The sequence below is a fragment of the Geotrypetes seraphini genome, chromosome 4 (assembly GCF_902459505.1).
Source record: "Geotrypetes seraphini chromosome 4, aGeoSer1.1, whole genome shotgun sequence".
Lineage (NCBI taxonomy): Eukaryota > Metazoa > Chordata > Amphibia > Gymnophiona > Dermophiidae > Geotrypetes > Geotrypetes seraphini.
In genome coordinates, this window is record NC_047087.1 from 196,486,870 (window position 1) to 196,511,476 (window position 24,607).

General features: G+C 46.6%; 1 protein-coding gene across 5 annotated transcripts in view; it reads left to right on the forward strand.

Annotated features, from left to right (window-relative positions):
• The window catches only part of LOC117360021 (prosaposin-like), a 160,229-nt gene that overhangs the window by 129,757 nt on the left and 5,865 nt on the right, over positions 1 to 24,607 (forward strand). For 4 of the 5 annotated variants that reach the window (XM_033943565.1, XM_033943569.1, XM_033943570.1 and 1 more), the window contains 3 exons: positions 5,147 to 5,242; positions 9,615 to 9,798; positions 11,466 to 11,611. In XM_033943565.1, the coding sequence (XP_033799456.1) occupies positions 5,147 to 5,242; positions 9,615 to 9,798; positions 11,466 to 11,611 (426 nt within the window). The remainder of the gene's footprint in view (positions 1 to 5,146; positions 5,243 to 9,614; positions 9,799 to 11,465; positions 11,612 to 24,607) is intronic. The other variant, XM_033943567.1, reaches the window with a different exon arrangement.

Below are 24,607 nucleotides of genomic sequence, written 5' to 3' on the forward strand. Positions count from 1 at the left end.
GTGACGTTGCCTCTTCATCGATGAAGCTTCTAAGAGGCTGGTAGATCTGGGGTGGGAGGTGTAATGGGGATGACCCAGTAGGAGAGTTTCAGGTTTGGTTTTGGGGTTTTTTGCTGTTTGACCTGTGATGGAGGGGGGAGGGCTACTGGACCTGCAATCGCGAGGAGGGCTGCTGGTGGGGAGGGAGGCGATTCGCAGCAGTTATCCTTTACTGCAGGAGCAAGGCACTGTACTGTTCCCATGGGGCAGTAAAAAGCCTTGTTCCCGAACCCGAGGCAAATGACCAAATTTTTTCCCCATGCTGTGGCTTTCCACTGGAAACAGTCACTGTGTCATTCTCTACTCTGCATTCCTTTTACTATTACTGGTTTGACATTCAGACTAGGTGGTATGCAAGTTTTGGAGCACAAATTCTACAGTTTGTGTTGTCAGTTTCCTTCCTTAACTGCTTTGATGCTTCCCATTTATTGGCACTGGTTTGGAGAGAGACAAGGAAGGAGAAATTAGATCTTGCATGCTAATTTCCTTTCCTCCAGACTAGTCCCGACCCCACCCATTTTATTTATTTTTTGAATATCTATCTGCATAGTTATTCTGGGGGATTAGCAAGATGGTAGTTTCTCTGAATTCTCCAGTTTCAGAAGAGTTTTCTGATTCTAGAGTCGATTAACTTTTTTTGAGGGGGGAGGGGACGGGTTGGTTGATCTTTCACCAAATTCCCTGCGCTAAAAACTGCTATTGTGGTTTAGTAAAAGGGGGCCATAGTGCAAAATATAGACAGCAGATATAAATTCTCAAAACGGATACATTTTGATCACTAAATTGAAAATAAAATCATTTTCCTACCTTTTTGTCTGGTGATTTCATGAGTCTCTGGTTGCACTTCCTTCTTCTGACTGTAAATCCAATATTTCTTTCTTTCTGCCACTTCCCTTTTCTTTCTGTCTCTCTTTCTTTCTCTATCCCCCTGACTGCCTGTTTCTCTCTCCCCCTACCCCCTCTTTATTTCTGCCTTTCTTTCTCTCTCTTTCTTCCCCTGCCTGTCTTTCTTTCTCTCTCCCCCTGCCCCCCAAGCCATCGTGCCGATTTCTCCACTTCCCTGATTCTTTCACTACCCCCTAAGCCACAACGCCGATTTCTCCCTGCTGCTTCCGTGAGCTAGGCCAGGCACGTACAAGCGCCGGACTCACAAGACTTCACCTCTGATGTCAATTCTAATGTCGGAGAGGAAATTCCAGGCCAGCCAGGCAGCGATTGGCTGGCTCAGAACTACCTCTCCGATATCGGAATTGACATTGGAGGTGAAGTCTTGTGAGTCTGGCACTTGTATGCGCCTGGCCTGGCTCGGGAAGGAAGAAAGATTGCAAAGGCAATGTAATCGACTTACATTGCCTATGCGATCTACTGGTTGATCGCGATCGACCATTTGGGCACCCCTGCTGTTATGATATCCTGTCCTGACCTGAGGAAAGGGGTTTAGTCCCAAAAAACTGCCTTATTTCAATTTCCTATTTATAAACTTTAATTAATACAGTTACAATACTACTTGATTCTACGTAAAGCAACAATTTTTTTTTCTACCTTTTGTCATTTCTGCTTTAATCGTCTTCTGTTCGCTCTCTTCTTTCTATTCAGCATTTGTCCTCACTCCCTTCCATACAATATATGTCCTCTCTTTGCCCCTTCCACCCAGCCTCTGCCCTCTCTCTCTCTACCCCTTCCATCCACTGTCCACCCTCTCTCTGCCTCTTGCATCCACTGTCTGCCCTTTCTCTGTTCCATATGGCATCTTCCCTCTTTCTATGTCCCTTCAATAAACTGTATATCCTGTGCCCTTTCTCTCCTTTATACATGATTCATTTCAGCTTCACCCCCCTCCCCTATGCTCTGGTATCTCTCTCTTCTCCTTTCCTTCCTTCCTTCATACTCCACCCCACCCCATAGTCTGGCATCGCTATCTCCTTCCCTTTTCTCCCCCATGCCCTGGCATCTCCCTCCTCCCCCTCCCCCCATATGCGCTGACATCTCTCCCTCCCTCGATGGTCTGGTAGATCCTTTCCTTTCCCTCTATCCCATAGTCTTGGTGTCTCTTGCCTCTCCTCTCCCTTACCTGGTCTTCCTTATCCCCTCTCTCTCCCCAATTGGGTGCTGCTGCAGCAGTTCATCCCCCCTCCCCCTCCCCAATTGGGTGCTGATGCAGCACTTTTCTTCCTCTCCCCCCTCCCCCCTCCCCATTGGGTGCACCAGCTTTTATCTTCCCCCTCCCCCCCAATTGGGTGCAGCAGCAACATTTCTCTTCCCTTCCCCCCCAGAATGGGTGCAGCAGCAGAATATTTCTCTTCCCCCTCCCCTATTCGATGCAGCAGCAGCATTTCTCTTCCCATCCCTCCCAGCTTACAACTTACTGCTTTTACTTGCTTCGGGCCTTCCTCGCTGCCGGGTCCTGCCTTCGCGGAAACAGAAAGTAGGCAGGACCTGGCAACGAGGAAGGCCCAAAGCAAGTAAAGCATGCTGGCAAAAAAGGCAGGCGTCAAAACAAAATTTTTGGCGGAGTCAGCCCGGAAAGGAGCATCGGCGGCAGCAGAAGGATTCGCCGGGCGGTCATCTTAATTAGCTGGGCGGTGCGCCCGGTTAAAAGGCCCTGAGGAGAACACTGGTTGCGATTAAAGACGAAAAAGGTGACACTCATTTACAAATTGGAAATATTCTAAAACAATTTGAATTTTTACAAAACTTTGCATTCTTCTGAGCTTTATTCAAATAAAGAAAAGGATGGTATAGAATTTTTAAGGGTCTTAAAATTCCCGAGCATATGAAAGGTAGTCTCGAAGTGCCCATATTGATAAAGGAATTGCAAACAGCATTGAAGTCCCTTAGAGTTGGATCCACTCCAGGTGGTGATGGTTTCACGGTGGAATTTTATAAATCATTTCAAATTACCCTATTACCTTATTTGCTAAATCTATATCAGGCTCAACTAACTAAAGATTGCATATTAGGTACTATGGTAGAATCCTTAACTATTGTTTTGCCGAAGCCAAATAAAGATCCTATGTTGGTTTCAAATTACAGGCCTATTTCTTTGATTAATGTAGATGGTAAACTGATGGCTAAGTTATACACTTAGCTAAGGCTCTCCCTTATATCATCAGAATGTACCAAACGGGGTTCTTCTAATAACACTAGATTGGTGTTACATATGTTAAATCTATCAAATCTATTATGGATGATCCGGCCTTCTCTGTAATTGAGAAATTGATATTAATTCTTCATATCAATGTAATAAATAAAGTTGTCTTGTATTATTAATAACTAGTGTTTAAGCCCGTTTACATTAACGGGTGCTAGAATATATGGCTGTCTGTCTTTCTTTCTTTATGTCTCTCTCCCTGCTCCTGTTTCTTTCTTCCTTTCTTTCTGTCTTTCTCCCTCCTGCAATTTTTTTCTCTCTCTCCCTGGCACCCTTTGCCTGTCTGTCTTTATTTCTGTGTCTCTCTGGTCCCCTGTCTGTCTTTATTTCTGTCTGTCTCTCTCCCTAGCCTCCTTTGTCTGTCTGTATTTCTTTCTGTGTCTCCCCCCCCCCCCACTTTCCTTTGCAGAAGCAGCAGTGCTATTTCCCTTCCCCTCCAGATCCCTGTGAAGTAGTAGCAGCATTACCCCCCACCCACCCCCCATTCCCTTCTCTCCCCCCCCCACTTTCATTTGCAGAAGCAGCAGTGCTATTTCCCTTCCCCTCCAGATCCCTGTGAAGTAGTAGCAGCATTTCCCCCCACCCACCCCCCCATTACCTTCTCTCCCCCCCACTTTCCTTTGCAGAAGCAGCAGCGGTATTTCTCTTTCCCTCCAGGTCCTTGCTGAAGCAGTAGCAGCATTTTCCCCCACCCCCCCATTCCCTTCTCTCCCCCCCCACTTTATTTTGCAGAAGCAGCTGTGATATTTCCCTTCCCCTCCAGATCCCTGTGAAGTAGTAGCAGCATTTTCCCCCACCCACCCCCCATTCACTTCTCTCCCCTACCACCACTTTCCTTTGCAGAAGCAGCAGCGGTTTTCCCTTCCCCTCCAGGTCCCTGCTGAGTAGTAGAAACATTTTCCCCCACCCCCCTTTCCCTTCTTACCTTGAGCTGCCCTGCTCCGTTCGGCCCCTCCCCCTTCCCTTCCCGTGTGCTGGCCTGCTGCGGCTGAAGGTTTTTTTCGGCGACTCCTCCTGTTAAAACTCCCCCCTCCTCCTCCCGCAACCGCTCCTGTTCAAAGCGGCCTGCTGAGGTTCGCGGCCGCTGTAACGAACCTCGCAGGCCGCTCTCCAACTCGGTAGCATGTTCCCTCTGACGCGATTGCGTCAGAGGGAACGTGCTACCATGTGGAGAGCGGCCTGCGAGGTTCGTTACAGCGGCCGCGAACCTCAGCAGGCCGCTTTGAACAGGAGCGGTAGCGGCTGTTGCAGGAGGATTGGGGGGGGGGGAATTCGTGAGCGGCGGCAGGACCATGAGGCGGGATTGAGTTTTTCGGCTTCCCCTATCTGGGGAAACCGCCGTGCCGAACTGAGCTGCGCGTGGGGCATGCTGCAGTCTTGGCGGCCACGGACATACGGATCATGGAAGCACGCTGATAAGACTGCGCATGCGCCGCCTACGGTTTTATTATATAGATTGATAGAAGGGTGGGTGGGTAAAGTTATGGTTCTATATACTAATTGTATAAAATGGTGTAATCTCTAATATTTTTCTGTATTCAATCAAATGTACTACATTGTTGTATACAAAAAAAAAAGACTTATTTGAAGACCACGTTGAAAAAAAGAAAAGTGTTTTGAATAATGGTGGAGTTTTTTTGGTCTATGATTGTGTGCTCATTTGACTACTTCAAGCTTGCTTGGATTAAACTGAGCACTGTGAACACCGAGGCCTTTTTTCTGTACACTTTGAGAAGGTTGAATATGTACAGAAGAGGTATTTGATTGATATTTTCATTCTCTTGTCCTTTTTGTATATTTTCTCTTTGTATACATTAGCCATTTGCCAGGTTTCCACCTCCTTAAACTTATTCCCTCATTGCTACCTATAATTCTAATTCTTTTTTTAAAATCTGCTTTCATTTATTTGCTGTAGTCAGTCTGCACTATCACTAAATGCTCTACTTTCCATGACAGAATAACACGCTCCTGATGAAGTTGTCTCCCGATTGTATTGTCTGTAAGCTATATATGACAGAAGTTGGTAAACTTCTGGAAAACAACATAATTAAGGTATGAACTATTTGGGCACTTTGGATAGTGAGCCAGAGATACAACTAGTAATGTAATGTAATTTATTTCTTATATACCGCTACATCCGTTAGGTTCTAAGCGGTTTACAGAAAATATACATTAAGATTAGAAATAAGAAAGGTACTTGAAAAATTCCCTTACTGTCCCGAAGGCTCACTAGTGTTTTTAGTGGGATGTGGGGGTTTGAGCAGTATTTCTCAACTTCAATCCAAGTACCCCTTAAGCCTAACAAATACCAACTGAGTACCCCTGCTCAAGTTACACCTCCATAATAATAGTACTAATTGTAATGCAATTTCTTCCATCCATTTTCCTTATACACACAATATAATTTTATTAATACATAATAGTAACCACTAGTGCTGCCCGATTCATGATTCGAATCAGTTCACTGATTCACTCAGGTGAATCGATTCGAATCGATTTAAATTTTTTTTAAAAAATCAGCTTCCCGATTCGGACCCTTCCCCTCGCCCCCCTAAAGCAGGAGTGGCAGCACTGCTCTTGCTGGCTGGCTGCTGCCGCACCTGTTTTAGAGGGTGAGGAGGGAGGGTCAGTCGGAAAGTGCTGCAGTCCAGCTTCCCTCCTGGCCTACCCGAAGCACTGCTCCCCCCAAGACTGCGCACCCCCCTCCCCCGGGGAAGGCCTCCATGTTGCTCCTGGCCTCCCCGAACCATTTACCTTATTGCTGGAGCCTGCAGCCGAAGATCGTGGTTACAGCGTCTTTGTGCTCTGAGCTGTTTCCTCCACTGCGATCCTGCCTCTGACGTCAGAGGAGGAGCACAAAGACGCTGTAACCGCGATCTTTGGCTCCATGCTCCAGCAGTAAGGTAAATGGTTCAGGGAGGCCAGGAGCAACACGGAGGCCTTCCCGGGGGTGGGGTGGGGTTGGGGAGGGAGTGCGCAATCTTTTGGGGGGACAGTCCTTCAGGGGGTGGGACAGGCCTTGTGGGGTGCAGGCCTTCAAGGGGATAACAGGCCTTTAGGGGGGGGACAGGCCAGGGATGGTGGCATAGGCCTTCAGGGGGGCAGGCAGGCCTTCGGGGAGGCAGTCCTTCAGGGGGTGGGACAGACCTTGGGAGGTGCAGGCCTTCAAGGGGATAACAGGCCTTTAGGGGGGGGACAGGCCAGGGATGGTGGCATAGGCCTTCAGGGGGGACAGGCAGGCCTTCGGGGGGCAATTCTTCAGGGGGTGGGACAGGCCTTGGGGGGTGCAGGCCTTTAAGGGGGGGGTGCAGACTTTTAAGGGGGGAAAGGCCTTCAAAAGGGGGACAGGCCAGGGATGGTGGCATAGGCCTTCAGGGGGAACAGGCAGGCCTTCAAAGGGGGGGACAGGCCTTCAGGGATGAGGGTACAGGCCTTCAAGGGGGAGGTGCAGGCCTTCAGGGGGGACAGACCTTCAAGGGAGGGGGGCCCTGGTGTAGAAGTACATGGAGGGAGGGAATGGGGGTTCAAAGAGACGTGCATATGCCAGACTTTGGGGGGAAGAAATAATGGGTCTAAAAATAGAGGAGAGGGAGAGAGATGTTGGACAATGGGATTTAGGGAGGGAAGGAAAAGAAAGGGAGAGAAGTTGGACACAAGGGATGGTGTGGAGGGGAAGGATAGAGATACTGGATAGGAGGGTAGTTGGGAAAAGAAAAGTAGAGATGATGGACCCTGGGGTGGTGGGGAAGGAGGGAGAGATGCTTGATGAAATGGTAGTTAAGAAAAGGTGTATCTGTGGATGGAGATGAAAAAAAAGAAAGATGCCAGACCTCCGGAGGAGGGAAGGGAAACGGAAGGGGAGGACAGAGATGAAAGATGGATGGTTAGCAGGGAGAAAGAAAAAAGAAGGAGACCCTGGCAAGCAAGTTATCAGAAGACAACCAGAGCCTGGGACCAACAAGATTTGAATAATGACCAGACAACAAAAGGTAGAAAAACTAATTTTATTTTCCATTTTGTGATTACAATATGTCAGATTTGAAACGTGTATCCTGCCAGAGCAGGTGTTAGACCGCAAACGTGGGCTAGGATTTAAGAGAGAGAGGAAAAGTGTTTTTTGCTGATTTATTTTGTTTACACCACAGCGCCAGTGTGGTTAGGAGAAGGCAAAGGGGGTGAAGAGGCTATAAAATAAACCCACCAGCATGTTTGAAAAAAACACCCAATTGGGCAGGAAAATCGAATTGAATCGAAAAACCAATTCAGTAGGCTGAATCGGGCAGCACTAGTAACCACAAAATAACCCTCCCCCCCAAAAGCACACTGTGTTCACAGAGAAAATGTCGATTATTTATATTGGGGGGGGTCAAAGAGGTCAAGGCAGATGACTTTAAAATATGCAAAGTCATTTCAATAACAACTATAGAAAAATAGACAAATATAGTGTAAAATATAGACAGCAGATATATTCTCAAAACTGACTTTTTTTTTGGAATCATGTTTATTAAGGAATCAAAGGCAATCAGGCAACAAGAAACAATACAGAGCATCTGTACGGTGCCTTTACAGTTTATGTTCATCATTTAGATGGAGGCCAATGTTTAGAAGAGTACTATGTTGATTCTAGCCAATCTTGATTGATGGATGGTATTCTGCAGTACTGTTCAAGTTTTCTTCCATATTATTGCTTGTATTCTGCACTTTCGCAGATGCTCTGTATTGTTTGACATATTTTGATCACTAAATTGAAAATAAACTCATTTTTCCTACATTAATTGTCTTTTGATTTCATGAGTCTCTGGTTGCACTTCCTTCTGACTGTGCATCCAATATTTCTTTCTTTTTGCTTCCTGCATGTTTCCTCTCCTCCAGACCTCATTCTATTCCCCAACAAACATTTCTTTCTGTCCCTCCATGAGTCCAACTTTTCTTCCTCTCTTCTCTGTCCCCATTGGCAACATGTCTCCCTCTCTCTCTCTCTCTCTCTCTCTCATTACCTCCCCTGCTGCAAAGGGAGTGGGGAAAGAGAGATCCAGGGTGCATCTCTCCCACTCCCTCTACTGCCACTTTCAACTTTTCTCCCTCCTTTTCACCAGTCCATCTCTTTCTCTCTGCTTCCTGCACGCTTCCTCTCATCCAGTTTTCATTCCCTCCCCCAATCAACATCTCTCTCTGTCCCTCCATGAGTTCAACTGCCGATACCATGATGAGATTCAATAATGATTTGCTAACCTCCCCCTGCCCCTGATTCGATGACGATTCAACTCGCCTCCGACTCCAACCTAAAGTAGCATTGGTAAACAGGCTGGTCCTGGCCTGCCCACAAGGACTTCCTTCTGCTGCGTCATCAGTGATGTCGGCGACGCAGCAGAGGGAAGGCCCCAGCGGGCAGGCCAGGAGCAACCTGTTTACCACTGCTACTTTAGGTTGGAGTCAGAGGTGAGGCGAATCATCATTAAATCGCGTTGCGGTATTGGCAGCAATTCCCACATGCTGCCTGCTACTGACTGGGGGAGAGGGGGAGCAGATCCATTCAATTGAATCGGGCAGCACTACCGTGTATTCCCAACAAGCGGCTCGCGTACTGTGTGTTGAGAAACACTGTTTTAGAGTATAAGTATGATCCAAAATTAAAGTATTGTTGCATTAATATGTTGAACTCTACTAAACTTTGAAGATAGTGTTTTAGGAACTGTAATCCTACTCTGAGGAAAGAAATTGATTATTTTATTATAATATAGGTATGTAATTGAAGTGCTGGAAAAATACAATTGAATAATGAAATAGTACTGCTTAAAAGCTAAGTTATTTAAATTATTTATAACTAATCTTGCAAATGAAATAAGATAATAAGATGAAGACTCTAGTAAATAGGGATGAATGAAGAATTGACAGACCCGATGAGTTAGTAAACTCATAAGGTCAATCTGACATCCCATATATAACAAATTATAACTGTTAATCCACTGAGATAGTGTATTGATCTTTTTGAATTTATCAAAATCACAAAGTGTCTGAAGAGGATGTCCTGGGATAAAGCACAGTTACATACTTTAACAAGTGTTATCCAGGGACAGGAGGCAGATATTCTCATAATCAACCCATCTCCCCTGGTTGGCTTCTTAGCTGGTTAACTGAACTGAGGAGCCGTACACCTATGTCGGGCGGGAAGGCACTCATGTATGTGTGGTCGGTTGCAAACTTTCTAAAGTTCTTCAAGTGGCGATGCACTTGGGACCTTCCGTGCTGGGGCTCTGTGGATGACGTCCATATGTGAGAATATCTGCCTGCTGTCCTTGGATAACACCTGTTAACGGTAAGTAACTGTGCTTTGTGATAAATGACTGGTTAAGTGGAATGGGGCGAGAAATAGTGGATTCAGTTTGTGCAGTTATCATGCTTTTTGTCTTATTTTGTACTTCAGGAACGCATAAAACAGGAATTGGAATATGTATGTAACTTTTTACCAAGATCTTCGTTAGAGGTGTGCATGTTCATTGCATTCTTATATACCGATGCGATCCTTAGAATACTAGTAGAAGAGGCCAGACCCGAACATGCATGTTCCAAGCTTGGATACTGCCCTAAAAACCAGCTTTTCCTAGTTGGTAAGAACTCCCATGACTGGTGTAGTAGTATTCTTAGTTGTACTAAAGCAGCATATATTTGTAATTTTGGTAGGATTTATTAATATTTTCAGTGTCAAATAAATAGGTGGAAGAAAGATCAATGTGAAACAATGTACTTAGGTTCTTTGAGTCTATATTTATTTGTTTTATTTATTTAAAGATTTATCAACCGCCTATTCCTAAGCGCCATTACAGAAAATAAGACAGTGTCTTATATTCATTTTGGGCCCAAAAAATGCACTAGGGCTTATTTTCGGGATAGTGCTTATTTTTTTTTCATGTACATGATCATCTCTCCCTTCCTCTCCTTCACCCCAATTCTTCCTCTTTCCTTTCTCTCCTCCACATGTGCACTATCTTTCCTCCCTCTCTCACCCATCCCCTTATGCCTTTCCTCTGCAGCATCTTTCTATCCCGCCCATCCCCCTGTGTAGCAGAACCCTTACACTGCATAGCATCTTTCTATCCCTTCCATCCCTTGTGCAGCAGAACCCTTTCACAGCTTCTATCCCTCCCTCCCATCCCTCACGCAGCTGAACCCCGCTAATCCTCCCATCCTTCCATCTCTTCCTCCCTTCCAAACCCCGTCGACCGCAAGACCTACATACCTCCCTTCAAAGAGCAGTGTTGTCGGCATTCTAAACAGGTTGCTTTGCGGCCTTCTCCCACCAGTGCCTTCCGTGCGTCGCGTTACTGATGACATCAATGATTCGGCAGAGGGAATGCTCTGGCGGGAGAAGGCCGCGAAGCAGCCTGTTTAGAGTGCTGAATGCGCTGCTCTTTGTAGGTCTTGTGGTTGGAGAGTGAATGGGGTTCGGTCGGGAGGGAGAGATGGAAAGATGGGAGTTCAGCGGGGGTTGGGCGGGGGGGGGGGAGCACTGCTGCTGGTGAATCCAGGGACATTCGGGTTAGGCTTCCGGGGACTAGGGCTTATATTAAGACCTACCCTAAAAATCATGTTAGGGTTTATTTTCGAGGTAGGTCTTATTTTCGGGAAAACACGGTAGTCTTTTGGGGATAGAGAGCTTTTGTAAACTGTCAGCATCAGAGTTTGCAGATGCTTCTAATGTGTACTCATTTTCAAAGGGAAAATATCCACATGCACTGGGTTTTATTGCAAAAAATGAGTATAAAATTAGGTATAGGCCTTTTTTTTTTTTTTGCATGTAGACTTGAAAATCAGCTTGTTTTCTTCCCCTTCTCTATCCTCTAACACCTCTTCATAATGAAGCTGCAAGTCATGTACAGACTTTAAGCCACATCGAGGGAGGACAGTTTAAGACAACTGATTAAGCTATTTTTACCTACATAAATATGGCTTTGGAACTTGTTTCCACATTTGTGTTCTTTCTGATTTGGAAATAAATATGAAGGACAAGTAGGAATTTTTTTCCAAGTTCTTAAGCTATTGTCTTAAGCTGCTGTTGCCATATTTGGATGGCAATGATACGGTAGACCCAGTACTTATGGTTTTACACTGAATATTGTGCTAGTGACTGAAAAAAATAGGCAGTCTTCCTCTTTTATTCATGTTCTTCTGCCCATTTATTTTTCTGCTTTTCTTGTGTGTAGCCATTTAGAACATTTCACAGTCTGTTCCATGAAGTGTCATTGCTAATACTTAAATTTTCTGACTTTTTCAACAGAGAGAATTACTCCAGAACAGTTAAGCTCTGGTGAATTTTCCACAATACGTAAACTAATAGTAAATTACTTTGACATACTCTTGGAGAAGAATGAAAATGTACTGCATGAAGTCTGTAACTTTCTTCAATCTTCTGCTCAAGAACAGGTAACAAGATTAAGGGGATGATTGAAGAAAGACTAAACAAATTAGATTTCTTTAGCCTAATGAAGAAACAAACTGAGGGGGGATATCACTGGGGTTTATAAAATGTGTGACATGCAACATGGTTATGCATGCTTTAAATTTAGTGCTAGTGTTATGAAACTAGTAGCATATTTAAGATAGAAACATAAAACATAGAAATAGACGGCAGATAATGTAAGAATATTTTGTTCAGTTGTAATCCATGAAATTTCTTGATAGATACTGAGCTCAGGGCTAGTAGAATGAGTTAAAGGATTGGAATAGATTCTAGAGATGAGGTCCATTGGCAAATAGATTAGCTCAATTGCTCACTCCCAGATATAAGTCTATTTAGATCTTTTTTTCTGTTAGTATCTGGGTAGTTTCAAGTGCCCCAGACTGGCCACTGCTAGGACAGGATTCTGGGCTAGATGGATCATCACTCTGACCTATTGTAGGCTGACACCTCTTTACAATCTAGGTAATGCCATTTTGTTCTTGAAATAAGGTCCTGACTTGACTGGTCAGTCATCGCTCTGATATGAATTGGAAAACCCTCAACAGTCCTATAGTAGCACCTGCTCTTACTGTGGGTTTACTGTGTAAAGAGGTGACCTGAGGGTAGGAGATTGGGCTTGCAAGTTAGGTTTTCTGTTTAGGTTTGGGTTATGTTTCAAAAAGTAACCTTAGTCTAGTCCCTATGTACCCCAAACTGGTAGCTTAAGGTTGTAACTGGCCCTAAAGCCTTCCAGCAGGACTCCTCAGTGCCCCTAGTGGGTACAGTTAAAATTTGACCCAGTATGGAGTTACCTTGCAGACACTGCATTAATATGAGTAAAACAAACAAAAACCAGAATCAATACAACTCCAAGTTCAGTTCCAAAAGTAAATTTAATTGTCAGAATGGCAAAATCCAAAAATCAATGTAACTTTTAAAACACAAAAGAAAAACTTCAAAGGGAAAAAACTCTGGGAGAGTTCAGGATTTCTCCTCACAACTGCCAATAATCTTCTCTGGTTTTATTCACTACCGAGCTTCTTGCAATAAGGCTATCAGAGCCTGCTCCTAGCAGGTTCCAAGTGAGTTCAGTTCTCTGCGATGCTACACCAACATTCAATCAGTCTCTGCAAAAACACAAGCCTCCAGCTTATTTTATAGCACTGCTGGGTCTAGGGGAGTGCCTCAAGTTTGTCTGCAAAAGCACAAAAACAGCTTTCAAAATCCCTCCCAGTTGTTGGCAAACTTCTCCCCACTCAAAAAGGCATTCTCAGCTTCTTAACAAAATGTGCAGAGAACACAAATAGAAAAACAAACAATCTCACAGTTCAGGTAGTCCATGAAACTGGTTGGAAAATAAAACCACCTCAGCCAAAATAGCAAACCAAAAAACAAAACTCACAGTTCTTTGCTCAGTCCTTGAAAAGGGTTGCCAAGCCTACTTCCATCAGCTCAGAAGCCACTTCCAAGCCCTCGGGGACCAGCTCTCCTTGCAGCTCCATTGGTATCTCCTGGTCTGCTTTCAGCAACTCTGAAGTGGGTCCAGCCTTTCCACTTCCATGGGGTCACAGGTATTACCCATGCTTGAGCTGGGAAGCTCTTCTTTAGGGAAAGACCTGAGCTTCCTCCCTAAACTGCCTAGTAGCTTGCTAACATCTACTGGCTTTTCAAGGGGGAAACCATGCCCTGCTCTAGCTGAGTTTGCTCTCACTTGGGCTTCTCTATGGCTCCCCTGGTGGACATTGGAGCAATAGTCTTCCTCCCTATTCCTAGGACTAGGTTTAAAATCTATGTTCCTAGCCCTGCTGTGTGGATGGTAATGATTGTGCTTCTTTGCTCTGAGTTGATATTATTAGAATTTCTTTGAATTAGGGTGGATGTTACTAATCTAATGACTTACTTGTATGTAATGCATGTTAAATAGAATTTCAAATAGACAATATATGTTATTTCCATGGACCTTGAAATAGAAGGAATTGTCACAAAACTTAGTACTGTGATGGGTGGAAGTCTGAAGGGGTCAGGCTTCTGTTTTTATTAACAGAATTGTATGCACACCCACATAGATTCCTTACCTCTTCATACCTACCATCAAATGGGTGATGAGTGACTGTAAGGGTTCTGTGCAGCCATGACCGGCCAATATGTCTCCCAGGAGATGGTAGGTGAGATCTTGGCAGCCTAGTCTCAGGACTGTAGGTTAGGTGGTGAACTGATTTGCCGCACTGCTCACCCCATATACCACACCCACTACTCTTTGGGGGTTTTTTGTTGTATTTTCCACGCTAAGCGTCTCTTTTTCCAAAAAAAAGTAGTAACCAGGGCTGTTGAAGCCAGTACACCAAATCTTCAACTCTGACTTCGACTTCTCTTTTTTTTTTTTTTTTTTCTGTCCTACTCTGAATGTAAATCCTACTGGATTTTTTGCACTGGATCTAAAGTACTGGCAATAGCAAAACAATTGGTTCACAATCTAGGTGTGTACTCTTAAGTATTTTTCCTCTGTCCCAGTGGGCTCATAATCTAGCTTTGGTACCTGGAACAATGGAGCATTATATGACTTGCCAAGGGTCACAAGGAGTGGCACTGAGCTTGAAACCACAACCTTGGGGTGCTGAGATAGCAGCTTTAACCACTAGGCCACTCCTCCACTGGTTTCTGTGTCTCCAGGATTAGTCGGCGGATGTGGCTTCAAAGGTTTGCCTCAGCCAGTTACTCTTCAGGGGTCAACTGTTTGGCAAGGATTTGGAGAAGTTGGTTAAGGATCTGGGCAAGTCAAGGACTCCTCAGCTGCCAGAGGACAAGTCTCATCAAGGTGAATCCAGATGGGATGTTTTTAAGGTGAAGAGGTATTGCTTGGATATAGTTCATGGCAATTGGAGGTCTAAATTTTTGCCCTGGGGCCAGTGCTTGTGTGATTGTTGGCTGGGTGGTCGTGAGGGGGGCAGGGTCCTCAGGGGCCAACTGTGTCTTCCAATGAAGGTATTGGGGCCCAGGCCCTAGTAGTTCTCATTGGAGGACATTTAAAGCCCTTCTATTGGAAATGGGTCCAGATAACTTGTCCCTCCTTCCTCCGCCCGACGCCGTGCAAGCAGGAGGACTCTGCTCTCTCTTAGAGCCCCTGCCTCTCCAGCCACCGGGAATCGCCGACGCAGCCCGACTTTTGAGTCGGATTTTTTCTTCTTCAGCCCTTGAAGGCCGCCGAAAGCCTCTCCCCCCAGCGACTTTCTAGGCAGAGGAAGGAGGAAGTTTCTGCCATCTTGTCCCTCCTTCCTCCGCCCGACGCCGTGCAAGCAGGAGGACTCTGCTCTCTCTTAGAGCCCCTGCCTCTCCAGCCACCGGGAATCGCCGACGCAGCCCGACTTTTGAGTCGGATTTTTTCTTCTTCAGCCCTTGAGGGCCACCGAAAGCCTCTCCCCCCAGCGACTTCCTAGGCAGAGGAAGGAGGAAGTTTCTGCCATCTTGTTCCTCCTTCCTCCACCCGACGCCACTCGTACAGGAGTGTGCAGACCTTCTCTCCACTAGAAACTCTGCCCCCACAGTCCACCCAAGAGCTGCCAAAGCCCCTGCAACTTAGGCTCCTCTCTGCCTCTCCTCTCCTCAAGGTCCATTGAGGGCCCCCAGACTCTCAGCTCCCCTTACCCAACCCGGTCTCTGCCCATTGTCAAAGTTTACAACTGTTTATACCCCTGTTTCTGCACCATATCTTACTATTGTATTCGCTCATGTTTTGATGCTAAACTTTTTCTGCTTTTTTTGCTCAGCTCTGCTCCAAACTGTACTCTCTGCCAAAGGTTTTTTACCAGTCTCTCACTTTTTCAGTTGCCCCGGGTCCCCTAGTACATCCTGGGCTACACATATACCTTAACCGTGCCACCCCCCTGTTTCCCATTTACTGCCCCAAGCCTCTCCGCTCCAGGCACCACATGGAAAGTACTTGGCCGCTAATTGTCATCACTGATACAGCCCCCCTTTAGCCCTAAAAAAAAAAAAAAAAGCCTCTCCTCTCTTCTCTCGGCCCGTACGTAGTCAGCTTAATTTAAGTTCCCCTGCCCCGTCCTCAACCAACTCTACTCCCCCTTGCTGCAGACTCTCACACACCAACCACCCTACCATGAATCCATCCTTCTGGATCCTTCTCCTCCTACTCTGCTCACCTCTCTATCCTTCCCTCTGTCTGAAACCTCCCTCCCCCAACCTACTTGACCCCGCCAACACCAATACCATCTGCCCCGGACTCAGAATCCCCACACTAATACGCACCAGAAACTCCCCTCCCAAGAAAAACCACCGAAAAGCCAACCAAGATTCTCTAAAGCCCCTGCCCCCTGCCAATCTTCGCAACACTGTCCCGGACTCTCTCACCCCAGTCCCGACACTTTACTGCAATGTCAGATCCGCATGCAATAAGACCCAAATCTTGAAAGACCTTCTAGACGAGCTCGACCCTGGATTCCTGTGCATCACAGAATCATGGATCGCCAAAGACGACCTATTCACACAAAATGAACTCCTCCCCCATGGCTACCAAGGCCTCTTCTCCCCCAGACCCAACCGAAAAGGAGGTGGTCTGGCACTCCTCTACAAATCTTTCTTCGACGTCCAGCTCCTTGAGACGGGCACCCATACTTCTCTAGAATATTTGCTTGCCTCAGTCACTGACGAACTCCGCACCCACCCATTGGGCATCCTAATACTATACCGACCACCCACCCCTTGGACCAAATCTTCCAATCTCGTCTGAGACCATAACAAATGCCTTCCTTAAATTCCAAAGACTTCTGATCGTTGGTGATATCAATCTCCACCTCGACGACACAAATAACAATGATACATCTGAATTCAACAACTTCCTTACCTCTCTAGGTTTTCCCTCACCCACCCCATCCCCAACCCACGAAAAAGGGCATACCCTAGACTTCACCACCTTCATTGACCTTACCGCCTTCAAAACCTCAACCGACGACACTCGCTGGGAACAAGTCCCCTGGTCAGATCATTTCTTAGGGACTACCTGTCTCCCCGTCTTCATGTCACATCTTGACTCCCCACCCCACTCCTCTCATTCCATAACCTACCGCAAAAAAACCTCGAGCAACCTATTCTGGTCCAAACTCCTCAACAAACTCTCCTCCAACCCTAGACCTACAGACCCCGAATCACATTGGCACAACTGGACCGCCCTCTCCGAGTCCACCTACCACTCCCTTGCTCCATTAACCACCAATACCATCTCCTACCCCCGAAAGGCCCCCTGGTACCTACCTCTTCACAGAGAATTGAAACAGAAATGTCGCGCTTTGGAGCGCAAATGGAAAAAATCTAAATCCCCCTCTGATAGACAGACCTGGAGGGCTAATATTAAATTTTACAATTCAACACTAAAAATAGCCAGGAAAAACTTCTTTGGAGACAAGATCTCTAGATCTAACAACCAGATCAGCGCGCTGTTCAACATCTGGCGCTCCTTAACTACAAAAAAAGACCTACCTTCGCTTCCACCATCCCTATCAACCGATGCCCTTGCAAATTTCTTTAATGAAAAGGTTACCACTCTAAGATGCTCCTTCCCTCCCACAGTCTCCTACAATTCCCTGACCTCTATTGATCTCAACCCTACCTCACCTGTATCCACCCCCATTCCTGCCGACAGATCCTGGACCGCCTTCGAGCTTGTCTCTGAACCGCAAGTCTCCAAACTCTGCCTCAAACTAAAAACTTGCAAGTGCATTTTGGATCCTTTCCCCTCCTATCTATTCGAGAATATCCCTACACAGGCCATCGCTTCCCTCACCAACCTCATAAACTCTGCCCTAACATCGGGCCTTTTCTCCCCCGACATGGGACACATTTCATTGTCCCCTCTACTGAAAAAGGCCGACCTTGATCCCACCATTCCATCTAACTACCGTCCTATAGCAAATATCCCTCTCCTAACCAAGTTATTAGAATCCATCATATCCACCCAACTCTCATCCTACCTAGAACGATTCTCTATCCTCCTACCCCACCAATTCGGCTTCAGACCCAATTTCAGCACCGAATCCCTCTTGGCCTCACTAATCTCTAAGGTGCAACAACTCCATTCTCGAAACAAATTCGCTGTTCTTCTTCAATTCGACCTCTCCGCAGCCTTCGATGTCGTTCACCACGACATCCTTATCTTCCAACTCTCCGAAATAGGCATAAGCTCCACAGTCCTTGATTGGTTCTCGAAATTCCTACGCTTCCGCTCCTACACCGTTAACACAAACGGTTCCTCATCCCCTGCCTGGAAGCCGAAATGTGGAGTCCCGCAAGGCTCACCCCTCTCTCCTATTCTTTTCAACATCTACATGTCCTCTCTGAAACTCCTTCATCTATCCCCCCTAGAAACTCTCTACTCCTATGCTGACGACATCCTCATCCTCCTCGAAACCGACGCGAACCTCTCGAACCTCGCTGAGAACATCTCCACATGTATTACGAACCTCCAATCCTGGGCCCAATCTGTACAAATGAAACTGAATGAGTCCAAAACCAAACTACTTTGGCTCGGCCCAATTTCAGATCATTTACCCACCTCCATCCCTCTACCTTCCGGCCCCATTCTTCATCTTGAGTTTTCAAGCAAAGTCCTAGGCATCATCTTAGACTCCTCTCTCTCCTTCAACGATCACCTCAACTCCCTGGTAAAAAAAATGCTTCTTTAGCCTCCATATGTTAAGAAAAGTAAGATCTTGCTTTCATCATTCTCATTTCGCCATCCTCGTCCAATCCACCATCCTCTCTAGACTAGACTACTGCAACTCCATCTATATAAGCCTAACTAAGAAAAACCTCCATAGACTTCAGCTAATTCAGAACGCCGCTGCCAAGCTTATTTTCGCAAAAGGCAAGTTCGATCACGTTTCCCCACTCCTCTCTAAGCTTCACTGGCTCCCAGTATACTCCAGAGTCCTCTATAAATGTGCCTGCTTAGCCTTCAAGATTCTACATGGCGTCCTTCCTCCCGTTATCCCACTCTTCTGGAATTCATCAAACCCGCTCTCTTCTAGACCCTCCCAAAAACTGAAACTATCTTTCCCATCTATAAAAGGTATATCCCGCGCAGGAAAACTTGGAACATCCCTCCCCTTCAGAACCACGGAACTCTGGAACAACCTCTCATCCCCGCTCAGAAATTCTAGCTCCTTCCAATCCTTCCGTAAACACTTGAAAACTTGGCTCTTCTCAAAAATCTAATCTCCTCCCGTTCTCTAGTACCCTGCCCCTCTCTATCTTCTCAGTCCCTCTCCTATATCCCTTCTTTGTAATTCCTTTCCTCTTAACCTCTCTAAACCGTACCGAGCTCTGCGCATGCGGAGATGGTGCGGTATACAAACCTAAGGTTTAGTTTGGTTTAGTTTATAACTTAAGATCAGTAGTTTCTGAAGGCCAGGTTCGCCAAGCCCCTTGCAGATGCCTTCTGGTTTCTCCCTGTCAGATACTGCAAAGGGATCTTGTATTCCATCAGACAGTGTACAGGTTGCTGAATTTGGAGGTAATAGTTCTGGTTCTGCAAGAAGAGATTCTGGCAGGTATTCCATCTATTTTGTAGTGCCCAAAAAGAGAAGTACTCTTCATCAGATCTGCAGGGCCTTATGTGATCTTTATGTACACTCAGGTCAATTGTTAGGTTTGTCAAGGAGTATTTCTCACATCCTTGAACCTCACTAAAGCTAACCTTCACATTCTTATCCACGCAGATCATCAGAAGTATTTGTACTTTATGGGCCTGGGAGCCCATTATCCATTCAAAACCCTACCCTTCGGATTGGCCACAGTGCCAAGGACCTTCTCCAGGGTGATGATGGTGGTGGCTAGTCCTCTCTTTACTGGTGCATTCTTATCTGATCTATTGGCTGATCTATGTGAAGTCTCCAGAGGAAGAACAGGTGTTCCACATCCCAGGTAGACAAACTGCTGTAGAGCCTGGGATGGGTAGTGAATCTTTTAAAAAGCTCTCTGATTCTGTCTTAGCCATGGGAATATTTGGGAGTCTGCTTTGATACATCTAAGGGCAGTCTTCCTCTTAGTAGCCAGGCTCTAGAAGCTTTAATCTTGGATTCACTCCCTGATCCAGCAGCTTCAACCAATGGCCTGGAAAGGCCTACAAGTCCTGGGCTTGATAGTGACCACCATCAAGGTGGTTCCCTGGGTGAGGACACATATGTGATCCTTTCAGTGGGCCACACAATTGCTCCTAAAACTTAGGCTGTTGCTTCCTCTTGGGCACATGGTCGGGTTGGGCCCATGTGCCTCAGGCCCCGCCCCCAGGAGGGACCTAAGGCTCCCGGGCCTATTCTGATTGGCCCAGGTGCCTGAGGCCCCACCAGTAGGCGGAGCTTTGGGACGGATGGGCCAATCCGGCCTCATTCCGTCGTTGGCTGCCTGCCGGACAGGCGGGTTTGGCTCCCGTCTGTCCGGCCAAGTACACAAAGGTACGGGGAAGGGGGATGGGGGTGTCATGGGGGTCGGCCAGGGGGGTCGCGGGTCGACTGGGGGGGGAGGTCGGAGGTTCTTGGGGGGGGGGCGGTCGTTGGGGGGAGGGTGTTTGCGTCAAGGGCAGGAGGGCCTGGGATCCCTCCTGCCCGTAATGTAGTGCCGGGTGGGGGTAGGGGGTCGCCGTTGCCAGGAGGGTTTGGGCTCCCTCCTGGCCCAAACAACTAGCGGGGGGGGGGGGGCGCCAGGGCCAGGAGGACTTGGGCTCCCTCCCTGCCCGAACAACTAGCGGGGGGGTCGCCAGAGCCAGGAGGACTTGGGCTCCCTCCTGGCCCGATATTGTCGGGGAGTTGGGGAGTTGGCGGGGCAAGAGGGCTTGAGCTCCCTCTTGCCCCGATCGTGTCGGGGGTGCGGCGGTTGGCTGGGGCAAGAGGGCTTGAGCTCCCTCTTGCCCCGATCGTGTCGGGGAGTCGGCGGGGCAAGAGGGCTTGACGTCAGAGAAAGGGCGGGACCGCTGGAAGAGGAAGCAGCGCAGGCGCAGGGCTCACAGAAGGGCCGGGACCGCCAAGAGGAAGCAGCAGGACACCGGTTGGAGCTTCTACATGATGGTGGGGGGGGGTCAGGAGGCTGTGGGGGTGCGAGCGGTCCTTCAGGATGGGGGTGCGGGTGCGTGCGAGCGGTCCTTCGGGGTGGGGGTGCGAGCGGTCCTGCGGGGGGGGGGTGAATCGGACGTCGGGGGGCATCAGGCTTTCAGGGTGGGGACAGGACTTCAAGGGGGAGAGGAGAGTCGGGGCGGGCGAAAGGAGAGCCGGGCGGCGACGGGAGAATCGGGCAGCATGCGCAGTATACAGGTGTGCACGGTATACAAAATTTTTTTTACATATATTTTGGTTTCCCGCGCGCTATACCCGTGAGCGCGTTTTACACGGGTGCGCGTTATCTACGTGAAAATACGGTAGTTCAACGGAGGAAGTGTGAGTGCTTAAATAAATAAATTAGTACTAAAGTGTGACGCTAATCTTACTGAACTACAGAGAACTTGCTGGGTAGTAGATGCCATAACGTGCTCAGAGTAATTTCTGTACATGATTACTAAACTAAACTAAACTAAACCTTAGGTTTGTATACCGCGCCATCTCCACAAGCGTAGAGCTCGGCACGGTTTGCTTGTTATTCCCATTATCCTCAGAGGCGTATAAGGATTCATAATATGTTTTGAAGACTGCTAATATATCTTCATTTTTTTGTGAGGATGTCCCCATTATCATTCTGAATGAAAGAAATCAGTTTCCTGTCTGTTTTTGTTTTCAGATATGATGCTATGAGTTGACCACTTTTATTACTTTCTGCATAGTATATGGAGGACCTCATAAAAACAGAATTTGCGGCTGTTGTACTTAAAATCGAATTATATTACAATCTTATTTTTTGTAATTCTGCTATTTTTGCTCAGTACATGGGTATTAGTATTTACCTAGGTATTTAACAGATTCAAATTCTGTATTTCCTTTTATTTTTTAGTACTCATGGTGCTCACAATCTATGATCAGAGGTTATGGCAGCTTGATACTAACATGGCCGATTGAGCACATGGCAGCCCCTTGCTGATTAATAGTATTCGCGCCATTTTGCCTCCTCCTTCAGATAATTATAATGTTTGCTATGGCTTCTGCACTGTTTTACTAGCTTCTACATTTAGATATATGCTGTAATATGCACATTTCTGCTGTTGTGGATTCCTCTACATCAGGGGTGCCCACACTTTATGGGCTTGCGAGCTACTTTTATAATGACTAAGTCAAAATGATCTACCAACAATAAAATTTTAAAAAAAAACACAAAGCACACTGAAAGGCAGAGAAAATGTTAATTATTCATATTCCGGTTTTTTTCAAAGAGGTCACGGCAGATGACTTTATGCAATGTCACCTCAGTAACAAAATACAAAAATAGACAAATACACCCCCTCCCTTTTTACTAAACCATAATAGTAGGTTTTAGCACAGGGAGTTACGCTGAATGCCTCGCGCTGCTCTCAATGCTCATAGGCTCCCTGCGCTAAAAAACGCTATTGCGGTTTAGTAAAAGGGAGCCATAGTGCAAAATATAGACAGCAGATATAAATTCTCAAAACAGACACATTTTGATCACTAAATTGAAAATAAAATCATTTTTCCTACCTTTGCTGTTTGGTGATTTCATGAGTCTCTGGTTGCACTTTCTTCTTCTGACTGTGCATCCAATCTTTCTTCCTTTCTTTCAGCCTCCTGTATGTTTCCTCTCCTCCAGACCTCATTCTCTCCCCCAACTTTTTCTTTCTGTCTCCCTGTTCCCCCTTCTTTCTGTCTCCCTGTCTGCCCCCTTTCTTTCTTTCTCCGTGCCCTCCCCCAAGCCACTCGCTTTGCTGCCACCGCCATCGGGGAACAGCCCCCAAACCACCGCTGTCCCAAGCTTTCCCTGCAGAAGCGTCGCGCTGACCAGCATTCCACTCCCTGACGTCAATTCTGACGTAGGAGAGGAAGTTCTGGGAAAACAAGGCATTTCTCCTCATTCCATCCAGCTAGAGCCCCATCTATCCTTGATCCAGCATTTCCCTTCTGTGTCTGTCAGAATTACCATACCATCTATTTTCCAGTATCACCCTTCTTTGTGTCCATCTCACCACTTTTTCAGAATCTTCATTTGTCTCTGTCCTTGTCTTTACCCCATGTTCACCATTTGCCCTTTCAATGTCTTTATCTCCCCCCACACACACTTTTTCAGCATTACTTCTGTCTCTATTTCACCTCCTCTTCATGTCCCCTCTGTATCTCTATCCTTATTCAGTAGGTCCTGCTTACCCTTTCTCTTCTTTGTGTCACTATCTCCATTTTCAGCTTTCCCCCCTTTTCCTTTGTTACTGCACCCTGTAGCCAGAATCTTTCCACCCTCCCTCAACTCCGGCCCAGCCCAGTATGAAATATTTCCTTTTGATTCCCTCCCCTCTCTCTTTCTCTCTCTCTCTTCTCCTCCCTCACCCACGAGTCCTGCATCTGGCCCTCTCCCTTCTACCTGCACCTGGCAACATCCCCCTGCTCCGCGGCTCTCTTCAGCAACTCGTCAGCAGTGGTGATCAAGACAAGCTGCCGATATCAAGGCCTTCCCTCTACGAGTCCCGCCTTTGTGGAAAAAGAAAGTTGAAACAAGCGGGACTCGCAGAGGGTAGGCCCCGACGTCAGAAGCTTGTGTCGATTGCTGCTGCTGAATTGCCGAAGAGAGCCGCGGAGCAGGGGGTGTGGCCGGAAGCAGGTAGAAGGGAGAGGGAAATAGGAAGGCTGTAGAAGCTCCGGAGCATGACACCGACCCCGGCCAGGATGATTTCTTTTTCAGGCTGCTGCTGCTGCTGCCGCTGCCACGCTCCCCTCCCGCCGAAATGACAGAAAGAGCCTAATGCCCGGCGTCTTTGACGTCGGGGAGAGGAAGGCTGATAGGCCCAGTAGATCGGGACGGCAACATGAGTCTTTCACGGAGCCTGGGATGGGCTCTGCGATAGACTCACGTTGCCTTCCTGAGCTACTGGTCGATCGCGATCGACGTGTTGGGCACCCCTGCTCTACATCTTACTGTCTATTTCTCTCTCAGCTGTATATTTACTGAGAACAGTGTGTGGAATGTATATACTCTGATGGCACTTTGAAGCTGAACATAACTCTAGCTTCCTTTTACTTATGCCCTAGACAGCCGCACCTTACATACAGTATTAAGTACTGGGGTAGATAGTGCAGCTAGTTGTTTATTTCTATAAATTACTGAGCCACAAGTCATCTAAACATTAGATGTTAGACTTTAATAATCAAAACAGATACACTCTTCACTGTTACTGATCACTTGCCTGTACTCTAATGAGATTTATTAGCACACTAGCCTCTCAAAGTCATGAGCTTACAGTTCTCAGTTCGACATTTTCTTTACGCTGCTGATAACACTAACTAAGGGGGCCTTTTACAAAGGCACGGTAGCGATTTAACGCGTGTTAAACCGCCTGCCGTGCTAGTACCCAACGCCTCCATTGACGAGGCGTTAGGATTTTAGGCTGCCGTGGGGGTTAGCGCGTGATGAAATGTTTGACACGCTAACCCCCGTAGCGCGCCTTGATAAAAGGAGCCCTAAGTGATGAAACCTAAGTTCCTCTGTAGTTAGATTGGTTTCTGAGAGCTATCTTATGCTCTCTTTCCACTTACTTATAATACTGACACTGCCTGAAGTGATGGCATGCTGTGCCGAATTCTTCTACTGTTTAAGGCAGACCCGTTAAGGAGTTTCATTGTTTGTTGTTCATGACTCTGCTTCAGCTCTTTGAATTATCTTTTATTTTAACTTCCTTGCCGCATTTCTGTGTGTGCTATACATCTCACAATTGTTGGTTTATTATGCAACTTTTACATACTAATGGAAATCTAATGTTTAAAATGCCATCATGACTATAAAAATCAGTTCCCTTAATGTTAGGGGTTTAAATTATCCCACAAAGAAAGTAA